The sequence below is a fragment of the Ostrea edulis genome, chromosome 1, assembly GCF_947568905.1.
Source record: "Ostrea edulis chromosome 1, xbOstEdul1.1, whole genome shotgun sequence".
Taxonomy (NCBI): domain Eukaryota; kingdom Metazoa; phylum Mollusca; class Bivalvia; order Ostreida; family Ostreidae; genus Ostrea; species Ostrea edulis.
The window spans coordinates 11,523,512-11,546,910 of NC_079164.1; the positions used below are offsets into that span (position 1 = coordinate 11,523,512).

Below are 23,399 nucleotides of genomic sequence, written 5' to 3' on the forward strand. Positions count from 1 at the left end.
TGATGTTTACTTAAGGATTCTTAATTGGTTTGAACTTTTACAATTATAATGCGTTTAAGCCCGGGAGAAAGGTGCCTCGAAATTATCGCACATTGCAGGGAATTTTCACGAGCGTAAACGGACACCAGGGAACAATATCCGGGATGTAAACCTGACCCCCGGGCGAAGGTCGCACCCTAATCCCGGGAAAGTGTCAAAATCAAAACCATGGTGTTGTCAAAATTTGTAAAATTTTATTCTTCACTTTGTGTCATTCTTATCTCTGTCGTGTCTTGTTGTATGGCTGACAATTTATTTTATTTTTTATTTTTCAAAACAAATTGGCATAAACTTTCAACACACGAACCCTATAACTGTTCTAGTGAAATTTCAAGATAGAAAATGATTTACTAGAATTACTATGATTTTGTAAGGAATGCATTATCTATATTTATCAGCTATAGAATTTTTTTTTTAAATATATGGATTAGAATTAGCAATTTTCTCATGGACTACATGATACAGATATCTGGAATAGATTTGGCAATTTTCTCATTGACTACATGATACAGATATTGTATTGAACAATATTACACGGAGAACATGGGACATACCGAATTATTTGCAATTACCCTTGTAATTAAAAGCTGATGATTTTCGAGTCTTTTGGGTCTACAGTTGTATTATTGTACTATTGATGTTCCCTCTGATCCAAGGTGGAGATCCGTCCGATAAAACACAAGGCATCCTAGATGACCCACGAAACGCTTTAATCAGACTGTGGCAAGGATGTGTGAATTAGAACCGATAATCAATTACGGAATCGATCAGCGATCTATATCACCAGAAAATGAAAGTATTTCATGTTGATTTTTTTTTTCTTCTTTCTTTTTTGGACAGAAGACTTCCTGTGTTATTTTTTTTTTCGCTTACGCTATTGGAGAACTCGGAGATATGTATGTACATGTACATCTTATGGGCACACTCTCTCTATTTCTTTTTCTCTCCCTCCTCCCTATCTCTCTCTCATGTCTTCAAAATCATCCATGTGAAATTGTTGAGATTGCATATAGTACTTACATGTACATATAAAATATTTCTAAAACTATGACAATTTGTGATCATATGATTTTTTTTAAATAAAAATTTCTATTTATAGAATGAAACATATTTATAACTCGTTAAATTTTCTTTGAAGAAAAACTTGGTTTTGTTTTGTTTTTTTGGATAAAAAAAATTCAAACTATCAAATTTCTACTTTGTAGGATTTAATGTTTTATTCGATAACTTTACAAACTCCTGTTCAAGATTCCAACTCCAAATATACACAGAGGAATCTGAAATCTTAATATATTGAATTAATAATTCTAAAAGCAAACAAATTGAACCCACTTCAAATCTACTTGTAGTCGATAAAATCGGTACACAAAAATCAAACCATAGGCCGAGAAGAATCAATATTGATGTCCATAATCCCAGTTAAATCTCACCTGCAGCTGCATTGTTCAGATCGCAAATTCGAGGCAGTTCGTGATTTTTGACTGATTTCTTAAGCCAAAGAAAAAATGTTGGAATAAATAGAAATTAAAAAGTTAATAATCTGTTCCGAGTCTGAGAAACAGCGGATAGTTTCTAATTCATAATCTTCTGAGCAAGAATAGTGCAGAATTATAGTTTTGTGTCTGACTTATTATTCACCAAAAAATTGAATTTTTCTTAAGTTTCGATTTATAAATTCTAGATATGAAATATATACAATTCGTGCCAACCAACGATGTACCGTTATTGGAGCAACCCTCGACGCCCATACGCCATTTGCGAGCAATGAAGCTGAGAGAAAATGTCTGATTGACGCGTTAGCCCCGCCCACTCGAATTTTTTCAAACGTGTATAACATGAATGTTATTACAAGTTTTACATCAATAACAATCTGAATTGGAAATCCCTTCCAGTGAAGACAGCTTTCTTCAGTAAAAGCTGCTTGGAAAAAAATATCCGTTGATTCTGAAGTGTCAATGAAGTTTTGGATGTGTTTGAGTGTGGTAACTCTCAGATGATTTCGTGATGCACTGACACTTTCATAAATTGTATACATTTTCTTCAAGGAAGGAAGCGGAGGGTACCCCAGTTTTACCGGCGGCAGTGGCGAATTTATTAATAATGTGGTGCTCTCTGAAGTGATAGTCGCTTATCTGGAAATATAAACATTTAGAAAGACAACATAAATCACAGACCGTTTAAAGACAGATTTTTCTTTCGATCTCTAACTTGAAATATCCCTGTTATGCATGAGTGGCTTCGTACATGCTGGTGATCATACCTTTGGTCTCTCTGGATTTGCATATGGATATTAACTTATGATACATAAATTTTTATGATATTAATTTATTGAAATTACAGAAATAATTGATATTTTTGCGATCTGTTGTCACCTAAAATTAAACCTGGCGGTGGGAGGACCAAGCAGTATGGTGCAGTGCGCCGCGTGTGACCGACCAATTCTGGACCGATTCCTGCTAAATGTCTTGGACAGAGCATGGCATGCAAAGTGTGTACAATGTTCCGACTGTAAAATACCACTCACGGACAAATGTTTCTCAAGGGATGGGAAACTATACTGCCGAAATGACTTCTTTAGGTAAGACTTCATCACTTCTTTTGGAAAACAAGCACATTTCCTAATTTTGATCTCCCAAGGCGTGATTCTTGGGGGATTAATAAAGATTTGTTCATTTTTTCATTGTACTGGTTAATTACGGTTCTCAAGTTTAAACCATATTTATAATCGATTACTGAAGAAAAAGTATATTGGCTTAAGTAAATATTTAATAATTACTTCCTTTTGTAAAGAAACGATTGTTTAATGTCATTTCACTAAAATAGATTTTTCAATATCCAAAGTGAGATGCCTTTGTGTTTTTTTCAACAACGATGGGGTCTTCATGAAACACGATATCAATTAAGTTTTCAAATCAATATTTCATTATGCAATTAATAAACACTGTTTTATCTAATTCAACACTGTGCACCTGTATTGCTTAGCATATATCAAACTTAAAAACCATCTTATTAAATTATCACTTGTACTGAAAACCTTAATGTTTTATTCAAATACATAATGAGCGTGCATTTTTCAAGTCTCAAGAATATTATAATACACTTGTCAATAATTCGATAAAAATAGAATGAGGTTAGCACGTGGATATAAATATATACATCGAATTGACAGTAAAGAAATGTCACAGAAATATTCATGAGCTCTTCTGCTTTCAAATTTTGTAACTAAAAGACTAAAATTATAAATGATGTATGGATTGTTTCAAATAAGAAATTCAAGATATGTATTATTAATATTTGCTAGTACCTAATGCTTTCTGTTTTCAAAAGAATTTTGTCATATTGGTGTCATATAACGAGTGGGAACATAATGTCTAATTATAAAGCAACTCTGCAGAAAATCTTTCTGTATAAATTAGATAAAATCTTGTACTCACTTTGTACTCCTATAAGACTTCGTAAGAGTCCAAACTTTAAATCTACCCTGTAATTATAAAGTAACTTTGCCGAAAATCGCTCTGTATAAATTAGATAAAAATCTTATACTCACAGTGTATTCATATAAGACTATGTAATAGTCCAAACTTTTAAATCTATAAATCGTATTTAATTATTTATTTAAATCCATTTATAATACAGAATGTGTTGTGTTTCTTGAGAAAGAAACTGACATTCAATGTAGTATAATAACTTTGTTATTTCTACATCAAAATATTATCTTTAATTCACTGAAAAAAATATATTTCTTGTGGAGGAATATTTTTTATTTCCTATTTAGTTATTATCAATATAAGAAAATATACTTTTGACTTTCATTTATGTAATTTTATTTGGATAAAAGGCTCTTTTCTCGCTGTATATATTAATTTCTGTTAAACATTTTTCACAGGAGGTTTGGAACCAAATGTGCAGGGTGTACCTTAGGCATCTCCCCTAATGATTTGGTCAGGCGAGCGAGGAACAAGGTTTTCCATCTGAAATGTTTCACGTGTATAATTTGTCGGAAACAGCTTTCTACAGGAGAGGAACTTTACGTTATGGATGAAAATAGATTTATTTGTAAAGAAGACTATATTTCAAGTAAACTCCAAGGTAGGAAACAAAATTTTGAATCCGGATTTGTTTTATTATTATTAATTTCGTAATTTCTGGAAAACAATAGACATGTAAATGATGAAATATGAAATAAATTAAATTCCGTAGTCAGTGTAACCTGCTGGCATATCAGTTGTACCCCCACCGAAGTCTCCCGTGTGGTATTAATTGAATTTAATGGCCTCCGATAATTTTCACTAACTGCTCGCATGTTTTTGTATTTTATGTATATCAGGAGATAAGTAAGCATCCCCTGCGGGTACCGTTTTCAAGCATTTTATTTATTTTTGGCCATGTTCTCACCCAATTCAAACGGGACAAAAAAAGATTTTATCTGTGTTTCTTTCGCTAACTGTCACCGAGCTTATTCTCCAATCATCAATTCAGATCAAAGACAGACGACGTGTTTGGACATCGATCCCGACACAATGTCATTACCAATCAGTAGATGTATAACGAGCTCGAACTTCTTTATATACATTTTTCATGAGAAAAGTCTTGCATAATTCTCACTAATCCGCTCAAAAACGTAAATGACGTGGAACCGCAATGCATCCGAAATTTATGGAACATACAGAATAAATAATTGATTGACAGTAAAACTCAAGCTATATATATATATTTAAAGTAGTAAAGACATGGTTTTCCAATCATAGATCAACACAGATCATAATTAGCGGCAATTTGTCCACTCTCGGACACTTAACAGCCCAGGGACATTGTCCAGTTTGTTATCTATGTAGTATCTACTCTGTATATCAGACCCGTCCTGTGTATCGGAGCTCTTCACGTCTCGGTACTCGCCTTAGACTCGTACAAGACTGCAAATTATTTACAGTTTCTTTCAGTTACAATGGCCGATATTGTAATGTCTCTCAAATATATTAATTCTCAACTTTTTTCAAAATGAATGTTGATTCATACAAATTGTCGGCAAGTGTAAATACTATATTTATGTCAATGTTTGTCTACTTCAGCGTGAATTTTGTTTTCTGTCGCAGCTTACAGTCCCCCATTTCATTCTTCAATAAAAACTAACCCAAACAGAACAACAGAATGCGTCGTTGGTTAACGTGGTTTTGACTGCCGTTTGTGCTATGTAACTCTCTGCCTACAGTTCGGCTTTCGTGAACAGAATGTCTGTGCCATTTGATATTGTTAAAATGGGTATGGTAGCCATCTAGCCGTTTTGGAGCTAGGGCGTCTAGAATATTTCTTTCTCAAACTCTTCGGCATATTTCCTTGACACAAACCAACTGTCTGTTCACTCTCTCCTAATCAGTTCTAACTTTTCGCGCTATTTAACAAGTTTTCCCCCTTTATTTTTTTTACTGTGTCCGCATTTTTATAAAAGAAGTCGAACAAACATAAATTAGTTTGTACTTGCCCGATTACGGATGAAAAAATTATTCGTGAATTAGCATAAAGGTTAGAAGTGCGAAACATTAGGCACACAGCGTGTTATAACTGATACATTTTCATTCACGATGGAATGATGCGATCTTTTATTTATTTATGTGCTTTTAAAGTACTTAAATTCTCAAATTGTCGGTCTTAACCGAATAAATGGTTTTGAATTTCATGTAAATTAGACAGAATATATTTTTCTTATTTTTTTAATAAATCAAAGAATTGAGCAAACTTGATCATACTAAATGCGACAGCTGAATCGACGGGAATACAGACTGCATGGGAAATCCACCAACAACAACAACTAGGTTCTTACTGCCATTCATAACAGTTTGAACTCGGGCACTAGCCCCCAAAGAGATATGTGCCAATTATTGACCAAATTTAAAATAACAAGTACAATGAATAGAAAAAAGACCAAGTGTCCGCGATTCATATAATCATCTAATAAGAATCAAGAGTAATGTTGCTGATAAGAAGTGTTGATTTGCAGCTTTATAATTGACATCTAGCGTTTGCATATTCACGCGCATAGTTTGTACATTGCCTTAATTTGATCCTCTCTTTGGCAGTGATTCCCCCAATCTAATTTGTGGAGTGGTGTAGTTTTAGGGTCACATCATCACTTTTTCTAACCTCTGAGTCGATGGATAGTAGTGCTTGGCTAAGCGATGCCCTATACACAGAGATTTGAGATAATTTCAAAACATATCGGCGTTTAACATGGTATTTGATATTTGGTTTTGTAAATAAACACTTGTCAATTATCTCGTTATACAGATAAGCGACCTTTGCTGCTCATCATATGCATAGTACATGAATTGCTTAATTGACACTTGAAGTGTTGTGAATACAAATATGCTGGCAGTAAGAAATTATAACAAATACTATTAAAGCTAAAATATTCTTATAGTTTGCAACGTTAATTTGGTCTGCCTTAGAAAAAATATTCATTACGTTAGTAACATGCAGTTTGCGTGCAAAAGACGCTTTTGGTCTTCGTCTGTATCGCTCCCTGATGAGCGAGGTCCATGACGATACACCCCCGAGGGACGCACAAGACAAAGGGTTTGTGTTTCCATGTTGACAAAAATTGAAATTCGGGCCGCTAGTGTGCTTATATGTTTGTGCAAATTTGCTCATTGAAACATAAAAGGAGAGTGTCAAGTTCATCCCGGGTTTCAAATAATTTAAAGTCTTCAGTTTTATACTGACATCCCATAAAAGATGAAAAATTATCCAATTGTCCTGTTAGTCAAATTTTGTAGAAATTATTCCTGTCTCCTGCAGCGCAAGAGCACGAGAGAGCGTGATTTGGACCTCGTGACATTTGGAAAAGCGTTCTGTCGTCTGCTATCCTGAATTCCCGAAAGCAAATTTCACGTTAAACTACGGCAACCGTTAGCTCGAATTTGGAAAAGTTATGCACGGAAATGTCATAAACTGTTTGAATGACTGTTATTACACTTAGTATAATGACTGTTTACAGTGTCATCAAGGAATTTTCTCTCCACAATGAAACTCAAACAATAAGGCATGCTTCGTAAAATTTCTTGATTTCATTATACATACATTCATATCATATATATATATATATATATATATATATATATATATAGCGTATATATGTATCGATTGCACACCGAGTCATAAAATTTTGTCAAATAAAGTCCCTCGACATCTTTATTGTATATTGTTTTTTATTATATTGCTCAAGATATCTGCATCATTTCTTCACACACAAAAAACCCTTCTTCCTCCCATTGTGTTAAGATGTTGAATGACGAAATCTAGTGTCCACAGGACAGTTATGAAATCTAGTGTCCACAGGACAGTTATGAAACTAGACAGGGACATGATACAAATTTTTCACTATAGGAAATTTAATGGTTTTTCAAAGCACACTAATACATTCATATCATTTTTAAACAGACGTGAAAGTTATGGGCAATTACAACCCTTTGGTCAATCACCGCGTGGCAGTTAGGGGCTGGCTGTGGTCAATTCTCTATACCGACATACCACGATATCTATCAAAACTATAACGACTCGCAGATTTCCAGCGGCTGGTCCGGTAGGACATACCAAGAGCGGTGTAACGTCCGAAAATTGCACACAGCCGGCATAATTACTCTGATTGTTGGAGTTCGTGTAGCAGAAACCACATTCCAAATTTTCTCTGCGTCATGTACAGCATTTTCTCGCAAATATCGTTCAATGTCGAATCCAAATGTATCACGATTTTGTAACACTCACAGATGGAATTTGTGATTATGAAAAATTATTTTATCAAGAATTATTATCAAATTTTGCACTGCGCAAACTAGAAATAAAGCATTACATTTTCGGGTTCCTTTGAATCATAATTTACTTATCTATGAAAGAATTGAAAATAAAACATTATAAGTTCACAAAATAATTTTCTGTCGCCGACAGGCAACGGGACCACACATACACGAAGGATAAAAAAGTGGTAAAAACTGATTTTTGGTTGTTACTTTTTTCTTTAAGTGTCATATTTCCCTCTAAAATACACTAGTAACCATGTTGCGTTTTTCTAATCATTTGCAATAATGCTCGAAGAGTGCCGCTCTTTTATGTCTGGAGATAAAAAAATAATCTTCGTAGAAGAAGTGCCCCAAGCCGACCCTTCCTGTTGAGAGCACAGTCTAGGGTATGCAATTCATTTGCATAAAGTGCTGTAATAAACCAAGATAGCATGATTAATGAATATTTTTCTTCGACAAATCTTATAAAGCTCTTCAGATAACGGTAAATCGTTGTAGAGTTGGGAACGATGGCTGGGAATAGGTCGACACTCGGAACAGTTACTAGTGGATAGATAAAAGTTTTACAAGAGATAAGACTGCAATTGATTTAAGATAAAAATTAAAAATTGTGCTGAAACAATTATTTTTCAGAGAAATGGTATTCGTGTTTTATGTTGGGAAGTCAATTGCCATTAGAATATTTTGAATTTTCGCTGACGATATTTTTTTTTATTTTCGTACATGGTATTTAAAATTCCGTATTTTTACCTGCTTCGAGAGAACAAAATTATTTATGCGATCTTCTTTCATGGACCGGAATAATTACAAATAATGATCACTGTGCCATCACTCGTGAAGTATTCATATCTTTGTAAAATGCAACAAATTCAGAAATTATTTATTTAAAGCATTACTCCCCTGTTAACGTAAACGTATTTGTTGTACAGATGCCGAACCATTTAGAACCCGGGACATATATTTCTAATGTGAACAAATTTGAATGCCGTTTTTTTTACTTCATATTCACAAGGGAGAAATGTCTTAATGATGAAGTGTTAAAGTAGAATATACAAGGTCAAATGCCCACATTCACGTTGCCGGATTCTTAACAAGTTTGTCATGTTCAGTGTCAATGAAAATGACTTTATAATTTACTATTAAAAATATTCTCATGCTCTCAAATGTCTTTTTTTTCTCCATGAGGAATTTCAATATTACTTTGATCAGTTGTGCGCTTAAATCGCATGTATTGAGACGACTACAGTCACAAACTTTAATGGATTTAGAAGCATTTACCCGCCTCATTTGCGATCGGTTACAGTACAAATGTTGATATTTCGAATCAATAATTACCGTAAAATGGACAAAATTTTCTTGTTAATTTCCTTCTAACTTGTTATTCCAGTTTTTGCACCCCAAAAAATGTTTTCGGATTTCTTTTCCAGATATTGCTTGTTTAGCTAGCATCAATATCACTTCGTATGATAGTTTCGAATATTTTTCTTTTTATCGACGAATTAGCATCGAAGTAGTCTCATTTTTATCAGATTCCTTTTCTTTGCATACAATCATTTATCAAATACAAATATCTCTACGTGTTTAATCAGCTTTTGTTGAATATTTGAGCACGTGAGATCAATAGGATATCTGTCGTCTGCAAATTCAAGGACTGATCGTTCGTTTCCGAAGCCCATCAATCCGGCATCAATTGGCTGCATATTGTCTTGTAGTGTAATGATAGAGTGCTGGAAAACCCTATTGATGATTCTTCAACGATTTTAAGAAGATTCCACGTACCAGTAATGGCTTGGACATAATCTAGTTCTTAATATGACCTGAAAATATTGAAAAGAATATATGCACATGCAAGTAATTTTTAGGTCTTACTAGTATATTTATTTGTAAAAAAAATAATAATAATAACTTTAGGGAAAATGACAAAAGATGATGTAAAGAATCGTGTTATGTTTCTTTTTATCAGTATCCATTTTGTGTGCGTTGAAATTTCTTGAAAATGATTTGACAATATTATGAAAATTTGGTCCTTAAGGATGTAGACTTCTTTTTTCATTTCGGTAAAATACTAGTAGCATGCAAAGTGAAAGCATCGAAATCTGAGACTATTCATCCTTGCTAAAATAAAACTTGCGATTAATTATTTAATGAAAATTTAACATATTTTCATGCAATAAAACTTTAGATGTGAAAATTTTGCGCTTTAAATTGTCATAAAATTCTGAAGTAGTTTTCCGGAGACGTGAAGTCAGTCAGATGAGTTTATGGAAGCCAGAAGATTTTCAGCATTGCTTCCGAGAATTTTCTCTGGTGAGATAATTTGATTTGGGGAACAAAATCTTTCTATTTAGTCGCTGTTTATCATCTTAACACATACGATTATTGTCCAAAGGGAATGATTAGACGACCCATTCCGACTTAAATATCTCAATTGCCCCTAGCAATATTTACAATCAAATTTTACGACGCTGGGCAATCTTCTAATTCGAAAGGGGAAAAGACGGACATTTTCTCCGACGGAAAACCTGCAGTAAGGATTCATTTATAGGACGTAATTGGAGTGCGGAATGGCGAAGTTCACGTCATTTTGATTTTTTTTAATAGAAGGGACAAAGGTGGTGTCTCGGAGCTTGAAGCCCTACATTTTATTGGCGGTTCTTGAGAAGAAACCCAGTATTGTAATCGTTTGTAATTGCTCGCTTATGACTGTCCCTCTCAGACGTAATTGACGCTAAACATGCGTTCTTGACGTTCAAAACAATGTGTGCACAGAAGATCGCGTTCGATTTCTTTGTTCGTGTCATCAGCTGAATCAGTATGCATGTTACATTACTTCAGTCTCCGAGTTAAGACATTAACATTGTTGACAAGAGTAAAAATGATGATAAACAATACATGCAAAGTGAGAAAGAATTAGACAAATATATTTAAACTTTAACCTTTCAGCTAAAAAGATAAGTAGTGACTCTTAGTACAAATGTAGATAAAAATATTCAGAGATGAATATTGATAGTACGACGTACTGGTGATACTATGGTACAGGCACGGGGAACTATTTTGTGTTTAGCGGTGACCACCGTATCAATCGCAGGGTTCGCACAATTGAGCTCATCGAATTAAGATTCCCACGATGGACTCTAATCTAATTCCCAACCCTTTGCAGGTTTCTGGTTTCATTATATTATCTAACCAATTTTCCGTCATATTAAATGAATCGGCGTCTTCCTCCAATCATGACCGATGCTTTACAAGTAAAGCCTTTTGGCAGAAACAAGTTCGGAAGCTGAAAATAATGTCGATTAATTTTATATTGTAGAAATCATTGTTTAATTCAACGTTTAATGAGAAATTCATTCTAGTGTTTGGTTTCTAACTGTTCAGTAATTTTCAATGGTTGGGATTGTCACAATGACAATTTCCCATTTTCTCTACGGAGGGCTCAACACACACGACGGCATCGTTAAAGTCAAAACTACTCCAAAGTGCAAAAATTTATTTTTGTGATTTATTGATATTGATTTTTTGGTGTTTTCCACATTTATCAACGAGATCTTTGATGCATCAGCAATTTGCAATATAAGATAACATATATTTATGTTGTTCCTTCAACCTGCTCGACATCCGTGAATGGGTTGAAGAAGTATTGAAAAATACCTTGTTACATCGAAAGAACTTGCTTTTAAATATTTCAAATCAACATACACTGTATTATTATGGTACAAAATGTATAAACAATTATGATAATTTTATAGATGCTGATATTGTTTACCAGTGATTACCAATATTTTTATTGGAACAGATGCAAGACTGATTATTCAAAAACAACAACAAAGGTTTCTGGTTACTTGAATACTGCGTATAAGACAACGCTCTTACACAGCTTTTAAAATTTATCGACAATTAATTTGAAATTAAAAGATAATGACCAGAAGTTGCCCAATACAATTATATAAGATCCATAGAATCGTATGAAATATCTAGATTTTTGTGAAACACCAATTTCACATTTATTACAAGAATCAAAATGTAGAGACATGCATTTCACAAATTAAACTTAGATTTTAATTAAAATAGAATTATAATTTTATAATTCATCTACGTGGAAAAGAGAACTCAGATAGGAATTAATTCTTTCCGTTTTCTTTCTTCAGGTTCTTCAGACATTGAAGACGAGGGTGACTTGGATGTCGCTTTGGAACACCAGACGTCGCTATCAGACAAAGATTTCAGCATAGACGGCGATAATAATACCGACATAGACTCCAAGGAGAATATCCTTAGTGGCGTTCCAAACAATAACAATATAAACAATAATAACAACAATTTAAACAAAAGTAGCTCTTTGAATTCCCTTCCCTCGAGTCCTGATCCTCTGAAAGACGATACAGCGCTGTTAAAAATATCCTCGGATTCTAATCATAGTACCCAAAGCTGTGATACTAACGGAAATTCTATTCAGACCAATAACACTCTGACCCCGGACGGAGACCGTTCCGGAGAGGAAATGAATGACAATACCAATGGTAGTTCCAGTGCGGGGGCCAAAAGAAGAGGCCCCAGAACTACCATCAAGGCAAAACAATTGGAAACCCTGAAGGCTGCTTTTGCTGCAACTCCCAAACCAACACGGCATATACGTGAACAACTAGCGCAAGAAACAGGACTGAACATGAGGGTGATACAGGTTAGTGACGCACTCTAACAATCCTTTCATTTCTGATTTAAAATGTATTAATTTATCCTCAAGAGAGCCGTATAGGAGAGGCGAGTTTACAACATGTTTTTCTGTTACGTTCCCCCTGTAATTAGGACCCTTTTACTTTGGTTCCCTTCTTTTACTCGGTACCGGCAAACTAGGTAAGAAGTTTGAGGACGTTCATTAGATTATAGGTTTTGTGAAGACCAAAAGAAAGGTCCGTATTTGATGGCACCTATAACAGAGTCTTTGTTCTTCCTGGTAGGTACTTTTCAAGAGATTTTAATCAGATAATCTTATTTACCCGATGAAAACAAATTCTGAAACCATCATTCATAACATTAAAATCTGGTTATTGTTCATCGTTGGAAGAATTTAAACTTTAAGATGTGTTCATTTTAAAATCATGGTGTTATATTACAAGTTTTGCCAATTTTCTTTGCAACACAATAAACCCCTACCGATTCTGTACCCGAAGTCTTTGTTCAAGTGTTTAGACGCTGTCGGCTATTTTGATTTCATTTGCATGGAAAACGCGTTCGCGGGACCATGTCGAGCATAGCTAGGATTTGTTCTTAAGATTCTCTGTCGGAGAATATTCCGATATTGACCTGTCAAAAAATCTTTTCAACACGATTCACCCACATGTAAAAAGTGACATTCCCGTCCAAGTGGCTGAACGGATAGCTCTTCAGGTTCCGGTGTTTACAGACTACAGTGAAAAGGATAACTAATAATAGTACAAGAGACACTCCAACATTTAGATTTCAAAAGAAAAATAAACCCCGTGATTTCAATGACTCGACTTAAACAGATTGATATACTGCGCTACAAGCCTACGGTCTGACATAGTTACAGCGAGGGAATCGTCTTTGTCCGTGAACGATCTTGAGAAAGCCAAACCAATTTGATGTATAGCGAAGTTTCGTTAAAACAAGGAAATCGGTGTTAAGGGGTGGTTACTGTCGACCGATTTTCCCAATATAGACCGGGGTTTCTTTTTGGATATGTATCAGTGAGTTTGTTTTTCTTTTTAAAAATTTACGCCCAATACGTCAGCTTATTGATAAATTATTCAGATTTCCCATCCATAAAACCCGTCTCCTTTCTTTATCCGTGTTATTACTCTCGTCGTCTGAGTGCATCCATTGTATGTGGGACGGTTCGTGCGCCTCAGTCCAACTAAACAGTGTGCATTATTATCTTCATATTAGCAAACTGCATCCGAGACAAATTGGTCCAATGTAGATTTAGAAGATTTGCATGACATACGCAATACTTAATGCATGCATTTTAAACGATGATTCTATATAGAAATTCCAACTCACAACGTGACTCTTAGAATACATAAAATACCAACAGCAAAGATTCATTATTTGAAGACAATGTTCTTCTCGCTGTTCCCATCACACAGAAATAAGAAATGAAGTTTTTGGAATATTAACATGACACACTTACACGGATGCCATGCAAAATATGCAGGACAGCGAACCCGATCCCCTTGAAGTTAAGAAGGTGTTGGTGCTTTGTGCTACCCCCACAAGTGATCATCAATCTTTCCTGAGCTCTGGTCCCTTGTCTTGGCGTTGACAATGCGAGTCAGGATACCTACAGATCAAAACAAAAAGTGGAAACTTTAGCCCTGATACAAAAGGCTCGAAAACACTGAAGCGTATCGAAGTTTTTATAATTGCAAAATAACTGAATTTCATTTAGGTTTTATAAAAATGTAAGCTGACAGATACAGAAATCTTGTAATCATTATTACTTTACCACCCATCGTTAGCGGGAGAGACCACAAATGGTGCGATCTGAAGATAGCAAGGAGCAGCGACCATCCGTGAAAAGGACGATGTCATTAGCAATTCGATAATATCAAAAAAATTTCTCTGGCAAATACAAAACTCATATTTCTATTGTCGACTCTCATAAATTGATGTTGCTTTGATTAAGTTGCCTTACGCCCAGATTTGATAGGTTGTGAATAGAGCCTTGTTGGTTCTCCATATAGTATCAGGGCAGTGTTTCTTCCCAGTTATAAATTACACACATCATTGAGAAACTTTACACAGTCCGATTCAATGCATACTTTTATGGTGTAGGTTAATAAAACATACCTGGACTAGATTGTTACACGAAAAGTAAAGCGCTGTAACCGTATATAGACTAGATGTTCTAGAGAACCATCGTTCCATGGGCTGGCTTCACAGAAATTCGTGTCTTTTTATTTCTTTTTACATATCATATGGGTATGATGTGTTAGTATTTGATTTGAATAGAGAACGTATCGAGAATACATGCATTTTGCATTTTCTAGTTTGCTTGGTTTGAACAATTGAAACGAGTTTTCTCTCTCTCCTGAATCTATAAAGAGTCGCTATGGGACACGGGGCCGACTACTGTCCAGATTTCACTGCATTATATGAAAAGTATAAAACCTTTTGTGATTTTTTTTACCTGAGTTATTATTAAAAACGATCGATGTTTCGTCACCAGTTCGCACTCTTTTCTCCGTGGATACAGACGGCTTATAGGACATCAGGCAAAAAAAGCTTACGTTTTACAACCACAGTCTCTCAACTAAAAGGATGTTTACTTTATATGTTTTGTAAATGTCAGTAATGCACGTTTCCCCTCAAGTGGAAATTTGTGTTGGAAAAGCGGATTATGCCTTTTTGTATAATTCATATTTCTTCTTTTCACGACGCAAGCTTTATGACGTAGCGGTCCCTGCATCCCTCTCACCACAAATCGCTGTTAACCATCCGAGGTAGCTTGAAACATAAGACCTTTGTGTCGGGATTAAGCTCACCACCCGTTCATTTTCATGTTTATTTCATCGATTATTATTTTAGTTGCATGGATTTTTTTATCCATATTTCTTCAGAAGGGACACATTTTGTCGGGTATTTTGCTAGCACTCGCCATTCTTGTTCAGAAGATATTCTTTGTTTAGAAAATGATAAAAAAAAAAATAGCATACACTTCTACACAGAGGTTCATACAAGTTAAAGAAAATGGAATAAAATATGGGCACAATCTAAACACAGATCTGAACGTCTCTAACGTCTATGATCCAAAACGATCGTTTCGGGTTCTACAAGGGGATGAAACAGAATGATTTGTTTTATTCATTAAAGCTCAAGTCAATAATTAAGCAGAGAATAAAGTAATACCCCTCTATAAGGATTAACATACGCCGTACGGGTAAACCGCCTAGACCATCCAAGCGTGGTGGACGTCTTTTTCAGGGATCATTCCCAAGGGGTTCCGTATTATTTCGTTCAGGTTATGCACAGTAAAATAGATATTTCAAAGCCACGTTTGGGAGTTGAAGAGCATGTCTGCTTATTAAGTATAAAAGAACTGAGGAACAAAGCGGTAGTAAAGAAGAATTTGTGATGACATTTGTAAATAATGAAAAAGAAGAGAACTGAGTCCTATCTTGTTTATCACGTTTTTGGATTAAAGGGGATATTTTACTTCAACCATAAAGAATTAGCAAACAGGCATTCGATATTCTTTCTCTTGTGAATATCAATTCTAAATAGCGATATTCTTATTTTACATTTAGTAAGAATTTTGTTGTAACAAAATAGAATCCTTCTCCCGAATGACGCAAATAAACTTAACATAAGGCACCACGGAAATATTTTGGAATTAAACATGTAAAGGGAATATTTAAACTAAATTAAACAAACAATTGTTCTAGTCTTTTTTGTCGTTTGCCTTTCGAAAGCAAAATAGGGTCCGCGATTTTTGTAAATACGTTTCAAAGGCTTAGCACCTGATTCGCATACAAAAGCTTTTTCCTTCTGTGAGGACAGAAGAAAAATAAAACAAAAAATCAAAGAAAAGTTCGGTTTAAGGTTTTCTTAGTTTACATAAACACTTAACTATTAGAATTTTATATGAAGCTTTAATCTATTGTATTGGGTGTACGAAAAGTAAAGTTTATCTATGATTTCAAAACATTCTGCAATAAATCCGAAAGTAAACAAAAACATAAATCAAAGCCGATTAAGAGGCCCATATAGAATTTTATAGCCTCTTTCGCCAGTTCCCAAGTAAACTGTCCACAAATATTGGATAACCTGAGAACTGTCCATTATTTAACACCAATGAAGTAGTAATAGTTCTCTTTAACACGCCATTGATATGTTATTCTAGGTGTTGTGAGAGGCATTTGGAATCCCATTTTCCCTGAGTTTGCCCCGTGGGTCGCTGTGTGCCTTACGTAGAATAATGTTTTGTTTTAAATTTATCGCAAGGAACGAGCATCTACCAAACGCGTACCTTTTCCCAGTGAACAATGGCTGTTTATTTTCTTACATATTTTAACTCTCTTTCGTGCACATAAAATCTACCAGTACACGTTACTTTTAATATCGTTCAACGTAAATTGCGCTAAGAAAATGTGTCAAAGGCATGTAATTACTAATTTGCAATTTATGAGATAGATTCAGTACATTATTCTTACAATCATAAATCTTCAGGATCATGTGTATGGTTACATAAATCTTATCGGTACTTTTCTTTAAGAATTTGAATTCTTCTCTTTCAGGTATGGTTCCAAAATAGAAGATCAAAAGAGCGACGAATGAAGCAACTCAGTGCCCTAGGTGCTAGACGTCATTTTTTCCGAAATCCCAGACGCATGCGCGCACTCCGAGCTGGAATGTCGCCCAATGACCTTGACGATGGGGACATGATGGCGGGTCCAGGCTTTGGATATTTTTCTGGTAATCCATCAATTGCAAACACGACCTTAAATAATTCTTCTTTCACTAATATCACATTTCAGGTTTATTAAAGACGCAACATTTTATTACAGATACATGTGTTATGATTAGAAAAAGATTCCAAGGTACGGAACACACTTGGGTTATAAAAGGGAGCGTAATGAAGGATTTTGTTACAGAAACCTAAATAATACTTATAAATGTACTAAGCTCACACCTTAGGACCCGTGATCCGCAAAGCAGCACAGTCAGCTAGTTTTGCAAATATCAAGATTTATTCCAAGCGCATCGTGGATACTAAGAGTTTTCATTAATTTCCAAGATCCGTACATTTTCTGAATGTTTTAACGATTTTACATCAAATCTTGGAGGGTTCCATCGGTTCCCCACAGAATACAAGAGTTCCCCAGATTATAAGGATTAGGTCTTCCATGAATTCTAATAATGGTAATTCCTCGCAGGAATACATTGCTTGGGTCTCGAAGGGGATGCAGTGCGCGGCCAGTGGTTCGTCGGTTTCTTAATACCCCATCTCGGTATCAATGATCTGTTGTTGAACATCTAGATCTACATTTCTTGTTTCCGTTAACAATGAATACACAGCTTTGTTGAACGTCTTCAGGAAAGAGTTATATGTAGTTCATCTGAAAGTTGTTTGTTTTTAAAAAATATATATATATACTTTTAATTTGTACAATTCTAGTTCACGTTAATATTCTTTTGTGGGAGATTTCATTCTATGTTGCAATATGTCAATAGGGAGAAATGGAGGAAATAGTAGCACTAAAGCCCTTAACGCTATTTACCACTTTAAGGTTAGAAAGGTTTTTCCAAACACAATCAAACACTTTTAATCCAAACGCTACCGTAAAGATTCAAATAACTGCTTTATTTTATTTTTATTAAATTTTTATTGAGAATTTTAGACTTAAAATATTTTGGATGTTCTGTTTAATGTGTTAATATTCTATGTCGTGTGTAACTTCACTGCCTTTTTACTCATAAAAGATCTAGAAGCCATTAAAAAAACAAAATCTACTGCCAAATTGATATAGCTTTTTTCCATTTTGCTTTAAATTCTTGAATATTTTAATCGAGAAATACCACCCACATTTCGCGGAGTGGATGACCCGATAGTATCTAAAGCAAATGATTCGCGACTGCCTGAAAAACTTGTACATCTGATAATGACAGAAAAATCAATTTTCAGTTTCTTAATACGAATCACAGAGGGACATGCAGACTTGCCCCCTGGTCACAGAAAGGGCGGCTTTGTTTGAAGATTCATGGATACAGTTGATGCAACAAAGAAAGAAAAACCTAGTCATCATTAAATCCATCTTTTTAAAAACAACTTTGGACACGGTTCACATGTTTTCCGAGTCACTCATTACTGCGTTTTGATGTTCAACGAACAATTTTTTTTTGTAAAAACGACACATTTCTGGAATGGGTGAAAGCAGAATCTGTTGGCCAGGTTTTCGTTGCTTACAGTAAAAATGTTGCCCTGTATACAGAAAGAACCGACGATGATTAATCGCAAGTGTTTCCTTTCTGTCTTGCCCAAACTTTCCAACGATTGTTAACATTTTTCAACACTCTTCCTCCAAAATTTGGTAGATATATTTACAAGAAAGACTTGTTAGTTTGGTGGTGTACAGGGTCTCAATACGTTTGCAAAGTTCCGTGTGTATATCATTATTTTTAAATGTTCTGAACTGCAGTAAAGTCTCGCGGACCGGATATATGCGAATAATGTGGAAATAAGTGCGTTCGGATTAGAACGGAATTGAGAGAAAACATCTGTCTGTCACTTTTATCTCAGTGTATACAGGGTGATTAACACGTATCGTACCGTTCAACATTGGAAATAAAATATATGATGATCTAATTGTGATGAAATAAGTTCTTTTTTCAGAAAATAAATCCTAAATATTACATGTACATATTCGATCGAAACAGCATCTTACCTTCTTGCCAAAAATTCCAATGTAAAAACAAAGCCAAAAATATTTCAAGAAAACTCTCAGTAATTTTGTTAATAAAGTTTAAGAATTTCGAAATGTTTTAAACATCATGAATTATTCAAACGACAACACAAATGCAGCTGAAATAGACAAGGATGACTACCTGAAATTAACCATTGCTCCCCAGATTTCTGTAGTTTCCCAAACATGAAACAAAGAGCAAAGTGATTTTGTAAATAAACAGAAATTCCAAGGATGTTCTGAGACACTGTTTAATTTCACCAGATATGAAAGTACAAAAACAGGTGGTAGTTTGAAAAAAAAACACGAAAATACTGGAAAAGGTCGAAACAGTTGCTTCCTTACCACCCCACAATTTACAAGAACCCCGGGGAACACCACATTCTTGATATAATCAAACTATGTGATGCAGATCTTGGGAAGGGGCTAACTCGACGACATGAAATTGGTCTCGATCAGACTGAGGTGGTGACGAGTCCCTTGTTCATACGCCGTTGTAGGGAGATACTGCATCTATTAGTGTTAAAAGATGAGCTTCTCTGACAACACTTCGTATCTTAATGAACTGTTCTCCCACTTTGATGTCTGTTGTAAGGCCCTTGTAGGATCAGCTACACTCTTGTCTGTAGTATCAATAATCGCAAAATGTAACAAACATTTCCACGGCTGTTTATCTGATTCTGAATGTCAAAATTATTAAGATTTAATATATGTTAAAAGCATACATTCCTCGTGTTGCCTGTCTTTTAGTTGACTGTAAACTTGAAAAACAAATTCTTTTATCTTTTACAGAAAATGGACAAGATTTTTATCCGGGTTACCAAGGATATAATGACTTTTTCCCGGGTCAGGGGGATGGGGGTCCCCCGCCTATGAATTTCCTCCCCCCTACATCTCAAGGAACACCTCCATTGGCTATGGACCAGCCTCTTCACCATAGCAGTAAGTATTTTTCTTTCAAAACCAAATAGCCCCAAACTTTTAAGCACCTTTTTAGTGATTAGCCTGTTCATTGTAGACTTGAAGGGCTTTTGTCTAATCAAAATATTATTGGTCGACCCGGGCATCATTGCTTGACTATGATATGACAATGAGATGGCAATTTTATATCATATTATAGACATCTTTTTATTGTTGAAAGAAATCCCAGTATGTTATGCAGTTGTGTTTTTAACCAAGTTTTATATTTCTGAGAGTTACATGTATTGATAAAAACAAATTGTGTATTTTACCATTACACCAAATTAATTGTTTGAGGAAAGTTATGAGATAGGAAGACTCGCATAAATACCGGAGCTTTTGAGAATAGGGATCAATGTCGGCAAATTTATGAATAGAAATATCCATCTTGGTCCAACTTTCGCACCAAGCCCGAGAAACAGTGACTCACTTAGGATCCCCGCACAGGTCTTCAATCATAAAGTTTAGACAACGCTTTGGAAATTTATCTGTAAAAGCCAACTTGGAAATTGGATTTGGCGCGTGGATATCACAGTGCTCAGAAAATACTTTCCTTCCTCTACGCGCTCTATAGTGTCACGCGACCCAACGCTAAACCTTAAATTCTTTTGGGAGACGTTTCCAATTTTCTTCTAAAATTGGTATTTTTGTTTCATCTGTGTTTCAAATGAAGAAAAAAGAAAGAGAACTTTCCGTCGATAATATAAAGTCGACCTATCTTGGCAAAAGTTAATAGGAATGAGAGATACGAGAATGGAAGTCTTCGCTCGCTGGATTTCATTTGGTCTGTAATACGCTCAGAAGGTCGGCGAAGGACGCGCAAACGCTAGTCTTTGAAATCTGTGTAAGATACAATATTTTTCGTCATTCTTCAAACATAATAATGAAAAGAAATTAACAAGATAATTTATTGTTTGATTTCCATAATTCTCCGGTAAAGTCACAGCTGTCCAGAAAAATAAAAGAAAACGATGTCAGGAAATCGATGACTAGGTTCGAACTTTGCTGTGCAGATGTGGCGAACTTGGATAGAGGCGACACGTGCTAATGTTTTAATTGTTGGCGAAATGGGCCCCAAACAATTGACACAATGCGAAATAGAAGAATAAATGATTTTGAATAGTAACAGACTGCATACAGAAGTTATTGACAAAGTTAAGGAATGTTACAAACCATCTACACTTAGCCCGCGGCAATGACAACATAAATGTATTTTAAAGTACTGTTTGCAGGCAAATAATGTATTCATTATTAAAATTGCAAATACTACATTTTAAAAAAAAAATAATAAGGCATAACAATTTCATGCTTAATGGGGAAATATTTGAACGCGTATCTGTGTGCTACATCTGAGATCGGTATTTATGATATTTATTGACTTTTTTTCAGATAACATGGGCCCTGAACCACAGTTCCTCTCGGGGGACATGTTACACCCTTCGTCTTCCCCCGAACCAATTCCAATGCACTCACACGACGGGCCCTTCCGACATGGCGGACCTCCAAGTTCCCTCGCAGGAAATTTCTCGTCCCTTTCACACTCGGAAATGGCGGGAGAAGCGTGGTGACCTTTGACTCTGACGTTTGTCCATTCCAGACACATGTTTTTCAATTATAACTAATGAATATTATGTATAGGTGTATGCATGCAATGGAGTGTATTTATTTATGGAATGAAAATGAATTATGGGCACGATTTTGCCCATCTTATATATGTGTTTCATGTGTGAATGTTTAATCATGTCGCCATTGTTGTATTAAAGTTACATGTACTGACATTTTCAAAAATCGACGATTTCAGATTTTCACATTTAACAGTCGGTGGTCGATGGAATTTTAACTTATTATTTATGATCACCACATCCTGTGGCAAATGCTGAAACCCCTAACTTTTGTTCCTTTTATATTAGTTTTTGTCTGATGAATTTTATTTCGAATGGATGTGTAGGTGATTTTACCTCTTCGTTTTCAGTCCCAATTTTCTCCATGTTGTAAGCTTGTTCATGTAAAACGAGATCTCAAAATATAGCTCCAATGTCATGCCCATTAAAATTACGAAAATACGTTACAAATTGTAATCATCGATTTATGATGATTAATAAATGTCTCAAATCTTGCACCTCTCTTCATTGTTCTTTTTCACATAATGCTTCCTGCATTTTTTAAGACTGTGTGATTTGTTCTACCCAGGCATATCGCATTATGTGTCAGGTTATACACACCTGAAGGTGTTACTGTTATACATTATTACAAACCTATCAATTCCAGGAGACAATCATTCCCCCATGGATTAACAGATATATATTTCATTCGTCAATCTTTTTTCGACTTTTTACTATAAATATATATTATAGTGGACAAAATATACACGGGTGATATCGATATGGGGGGTGGGGGGAACACCAATCATCTTTGGAAGAAGTGTTCAAGCTTTAGAATAATGCACTAAACACGAGTTTTAAACGCTAATCACTGCAATGAAGTATGTGTTTGTGGGTACCTGTGCGTACTAGTACGTACATGCAGTAGATAAAACGGCTCCCATCCTCTCTATAAAGCCGGCCTGCACTTTTATTGACTGTTAAACAAGGAGTAAATTCGTGCAGTTTAAGATCATGTTTCACACGCTGTTGATAACCAAAGCCAATCATAAAATTTACCTTCACAAAGGTTACAGGAGGGTTACGTTCACGATATGATAATTGAAATCTCGACAAAAGACAACAGTCGATAGTTTGTGAATATCATTTTTTTCATAAAAATCGACAAGAGTACAGATGTTGTTTATGTGAGGCGTAGGGAAGCAGTTCAAATATGTATGCTAACATTGGGAATTGTTATATGTACTGGAGAAGAAAATATCTCTTGATCATTAGATATTTAGTCACAAAGAACATTAGCTAAAATTTATGTAAAATAACAAGATGTGGTGCATGAATTACAGTGGATAACACCTGTGTATCTGGAGAATCTGAAATAATTGTAATTATTTATTCAAAAAAAAAAAATTCGCTCATCATAAAGCAGACTTGATAAAGCACCAAAATTTCACACCCAATTTAAAATCGTTAAACCCTAAAATGCAAGAGTGGGCAACGTGAAGACAGATTTGCGGCAAATATCGTTACGTATCATGTTAAATTGCAACATACATGTGCAAAACTCCAAAGCGAATCTGAATATAGAG

The 23,399-nt window shown here is 35.0% G+C and overlaps 1 protein-coding gene across 2 annotated transcripts; it reads left to right on the top strand.

Annotated features, from left to right (window-relative positions):
* The first annotated feature begins 1,869 nt into the window (after window positions 1-1,869).
* On the top strand, window positions 1,870-22,329 carry LOC125664100 (LIM/homeobox protein Lhx5-like). Of its 2 annotated transcripts, XM_048896642.2 has the most exons (6): window positions 1,889-2,617; window positions 3,926-4,128; window positions 11,978-12,510; window positions 17,087-17,264; window positions 20,045-20,194; window positions 21,602-22,329. In XM_048896642.2, the coding sequence occupies exons 1-6, from the start codon at window positions 2,448-2,450 to the stop codon at window positions 21,778-21,780; spliced, it is 1,413 nt and encodes a 470-aa protein (XP_048752599.2). In that variant the 5' UTR covers window positions 1,889-2,447; the 3' UTR covers window positions 21,781-22,329. The 2 variants fall into 2 exon arrangements, with proteins under 2 accessions (XP_048752600.2, XP_048752599.2); XM_048896643.2 differs by lacking the exon at window positions 20,045-20,194 and having other exon boundaries at window positions 1,870-2,617.
* The last annotated feature ends 1,070 nt before the right edge of the window (window positions 22,330-23,399 follow it).